The sequence below is a fragment of the Nestor notabilis genome, unplaced genomic scaffold (genome assembly GCF_000696875.1).
Source record: "Nestor notabilis isolate BGI_N333 unplaced genomic scaffold, ASM69687v1 scaffold31218, whole genome shotgun sequence".
NCBI lineage: Eukaryota > Metazoa > Chordata > Aves > Psittaciformes > Psittacidae > Nestor > Nestor notabilis.
The window spans coordinates 41554-46202 of NW_009939244.1; the positions used below are offsets into that span (position 1 = coordinate 41554).

At 38.1% G+C, this 4649-nt stretch overlaps 1 protein-coding gene across 1 annotated transcript in view; it reads right to left on the minus strand.

Moving 5' to 3' along the window:
• Positions 1 to 4149: 4149 nt before the first annotated feature.
• Positions 4150 to 4649, minus strand: part of CAMKMT (calmodulin-lysine N-methyltransferase) — a gene marked incomplete at its 5' end in the record, with an annotated part of 42484 nt that continues 41984 nt past the window's right edge. The window contains one exon of the mRNA XM_010019755.1: positions 4150 to 4606. Coding sequence (XP_010018057.1) covers positions 4529 to 4606 — 78 coding nt within the window. The remainder of the gene's footprint in view (positions 4607 to 4649) is intronic.

Consider the following 4649-nt stretch of genomic DNA (forward strand, 5'->3'; position numbering starts at 1 on the left):
TGCTGGCTATCTGCAGGGAAATGCATCCAAAATAAAAGATACTTTCTGTTACTGTAGGCCTATTGCTCCTCCGCTATTGTCAGCCACAACAGCTCTTTGTTTTGGGGGTCTTGGCATCTGTTGAGTTTAACCCAGATTCGAGGGTCAAGATGTTTCTTCTCAGGCTGTGGAATGCCATCTGGACTACCGCTCTGTGCATCTTCCCTCTACTTTCCCCACACTTTACACACAAGAAGACAATGAAGATCCAATGCCGCTGTTGGACAGAGATGGAAAATATCCAGCTTTTACACAGCCACAACAATATGCTGGGCTTTTTGGCAGCAAGCCAGCTGCTGACTAAGCAAGGAGCCTTAATAATAGGCTAAACACTTTAAAAACAGGAAAGAAAAGTTACGTTTGTTACATTCAGCTGTTTGAACAGAGTCCACAGGTTGAAAAGGGAGATGGATCTTGCAGAGGACATGCTGTGCTTAGTCTCACAAAATTTGGGGTCAGTTGTAGAGCGTACTGGCTGCCTTCTAAATGGCTAAAGGCAAATGAGACAGCAACACTGTGCCTCAGGTTCTCTTGTATGGGGAATGGGCATGATTTGGGGTCATCCCTTTTCCTCTTTACTTAAACATTTGAATGCTAATTCACCAAGTCATGTATTGGCTTTCTTTTAGCTTTACAGTGTTTTGCATCAGGGTGCCCTCATTTTGGCTGGGTTAAGTAAGTGCTGTTGCACAGCAGATGAGAGTAACATTGAAAATCAGCTCTAAAAACCATTTTCAAAAGATGCTGGTGTGCTTACAACCAGTGTTAGGTTACTGATTTGTGACTGCAAAGCCACGGCAAGCCACCTTAATCAGACTGAGGAGAATCTAAAAAGTGAATAAAAAGATAGAAAGCATCAAAATTATCTATTTCTGAGGAAACAACACTGGATGACCATGCTGCACAGAAAACATTTCAGTTCTAACTGCCGGTATATGCTGTCCTAGCACCTTCCACTGGCATCTCAAAACATTTCACAAGAGCTAAAGGAATTCGCAGTTTGACATCATCGTTCATTCACTGGTTTAAAGAAGAAGAAAACCACACAGGAGAAATCCAGGCTAAACTATGCATTTATAAATTTCTCTGTGAAAACACAGGGACCTGGTTATTACTCTCTTGCATTAGGGAGAACAAGTGAAATATGGTAACAAAACGCTGCTCAGTTTGACTTGCAATGTGTTGCTGCCTTCTTCCTCTTCTCCCTGCCCTATCAATCAGCTGTGCCACCTCCCATATCAAGAGGTGGATCAAAAGCTCCACCCACTGCATCCTCTTTTGTTCAGGGAACAGTGAAGGAGAGTTGTAACGGAGATATAACACTTGATAAACTGTATGCAGCCAGGCTCAAGATGTAAAGATGCTTTTCATGAGGCGAACAATTTTAATCCCGCTTCCCTCCTCACATCAACATGTAGCCATTAAGCCACAGGCAAAATATGAATGACTTGTCTAATAAGGATTTTGCAGCTGGACTGGTACCTGGGATAGTAAGTTCTCCTGCCTCATCTCACATTCTTAAAACATTTTTCATTTCAAATTGAATTTATTACCCAAATGGAAAGATGTGTCCCAATGTTCCAGAATGCTATCAGGTAGGACCAGTTTGTAATTTTTCAGAAAGCCTTTGCTGGCTTTCACAGCAGGAAATGGAAGATTTTTTCTTGGTCTTTTATAATCTGAAGATCACAACTCACTGCCAGTGGCACCAGCTGCATTAGGGCTGTGCTCAGGGGAATGGATGTCCACAAGAAGCTCATTTCTCTCTGCCATTTTTTCTCTGAGAGAGGGGCAACACACAACGATGCTCTAAAAACTACCAACATATACGAAGGAAAACTTGCATCAGCCTAACACTTCCATTCTCAGTGAAGACAGCGTAACTCTTGCACAGTGTCATTCATCTTTGAAGTGCTTTGCAAACACAAAGTAATTAAGCCCAATATTCTACTACAGAATACAGTAAAATATATCATTAAAAATATAGCAAGTATCAGAGGCTAGTTAAAGCACATCACATGAAAGGCTCTGATACATTTTGTAAGCGTGATTTGAGAAACTGCCTAACTTCTTTCTTAGCAAAGATATTTGATGTATTAATAAACACTGTATTTTAATTAAAATTTCAGAGCTCAGAAACAATTTCCTACTAACATGAGGGACTCTGAGAGATTTCTCTTAAAAAGAACACCCTTAGTGCCTCATATACAGTAAATCCTACATCTGTCACTTTTCAATATCCATTTTAAAAGAAAAAATCAAAAAGACAGCTTATATATCTCTAAAAATATCTGCATGGACCAAACCTGCAAGCACTTATGTAGATGAGTAACTTCACTGCCTGTGGAGCTCCAGTGTGAGTTGGTAGGATGAAGCCTAAATACATCTTTGGTAAACAAGCCATCAATTACACACTTTAGCGATGGCAGCACCTGTGCAAAGCCTTCAACTCAAGCGACAGACACTAAAGAAATAAAAAGCAATTATCAGCTACTAATTTGATTAAAACTGTTTTCTTCTTAGAGCTAAAAACACAATTCAGTGACACTGGCTCTATTTTTGGCAACTGACAATCTTTATTAGATTATTGTACAGCAGACATTCAAGCCCTCTCAAAACCAAAAAGTTCACAAATTGTAATATTTCAGCATTTTTCACACTCCTTTGTTGATTATAAAGATTTCCTTGTACATGGTTTTAGAGGAAACAAAGGCACTGCTGTGTGGGACAAACAAAACAAAGCTAATTAAACTAAAGCCACCTTCACAGCAATTTTAAATTACTCCTAAATGCTTTTGATTTCTTATGAGACAAGCATCTTCCAAAAAGAGTTTGAACATGAAACTCATACCAGCTCTAGGGGAGACATACCACTCAGTTCTAGGATAAATGGTTGGTTTGCATTGCCCCTGGTCTTTATCTAACACCGAGAATAGGCTGCTTTTTATCAAAAGAGGAATAAATTGCTGTTATTGTGATGTTAGCCCATCACTTGGCATTGCAATTCAAGTTTTTGTGAGAAAGAAATGTATGATCTAACTGCGACTTGACCTATGCCTTCTGAGATCCATCTAGGTGCTCTAATGGAGCATAAAAAGTATTGAATACAAGGACATGCAAACCGGTAGTGAAAAAATTTGTTTGAGAAGAGCAAAAAGAAAGGGACTTTCATGAGCTTGTGGTTTACATGCTGCCCAATTTGTTAAATATGGAAGAATGATCACTGCCATTCTTTTAATGAATGTATTTCAGCACGATCCTCTACACTTCCTTCCTTCCAGTACCTCCCTCTCTCAGTCATGGTCCCTGCCTCTCTCTTTTTTCACCATTTAAAAAGTGTTGCAGTTTAAGAGACTGTAGAGGATTCTTTAATGATCCAGGTTGTTTTTCTGAAAAGTCATTAAAATGGTCTATTAAACCATTAAGAAAATAAGAAATCGCTCCTGTTTCTTTGTAGCATTTTTGCCAAGAAAAGTCACATCAAATGTTTATCAAACACTTGGGCCATAATATATCACAATATAAACTAATTCAAGAGAGAGAGTTTGATTATACCACAAAATTCTTTAGTTGTTAGGGTGTTTCTCAGAATTTATCAGAAAAGGATGTATTTTTTTAAAGCGATTTCTAGGATAGTAGCATTTAGATTTTAGTCCTGATAAAGGCTCACTTTCCATTCATAGTCAGAACCTAAATGTGCTCTTCTTGTACCTAAACAGATAATAAGCACTCAGCACACTCCCCCTTCTTGACACAACACACTGAGACTAATCACACATAATTGGAGAGGAGGAGCAGAGGGGCTGGGCAGGCTATTGTGTCCAAAGGACAAATGGTCAGTTTATGAGGCTTTTGTCTGATGCATAATTTCTTATACATCTACAGGAGGAAAAGTCCTGCTGGAAAAAAACATATACATAAAAAGCCTTCAACACTGAAGCAAATGAGGACATTTCAATCATGGATAGAAAAATCAGCAGTGGAATTAAATAAAAAAAAAAGGGGCAGAAAAATTGGAGCGTTCGATAGGTGCAGTTTTAAAAGATGTTAAAACAACTATTTCCTTACTAATCAAACGTGAATGCATTTACTACTTTACATCGGTTATATAAGCCGACAAAGAATATTGCTCAAATATTTTCAAATACATTCCAAAAATAACATTTAAAGAGATTAACAAAGTACATGCAAGGAAGGTTAAAGGCACAAAAGAGAAGGAACCGAGTGTTACACCTTTGTTAATGGATACATATAAAGTCAGATCAGTTTTAAGCTGGAATATAATTGGAAAAAATAAGTTCTGAAATGATACAAAAAGATGTCTCTATGTTTACACACTGTGAAACAAGCCCCCATTAGAAATATTTCTCTAATGATGTCTCAGGAACAATAGGGGGGGGAACTGAACCCTCCCTACTCCCAACCATCCATATACATGGATTATATTTCTGTAGTCCATCTTAAAACAAACATACAAACAAGTCATCTTCTATCTGTGTTTGGTTAAAATGAGAAGAAAAGGGTAATGGAGGTTTTCGTCATATGTATCTTTTTCTTCATTTTTCAACTGCAAATAAAAAATGGATAAAGTGAGCAAACTGTATGAAAGC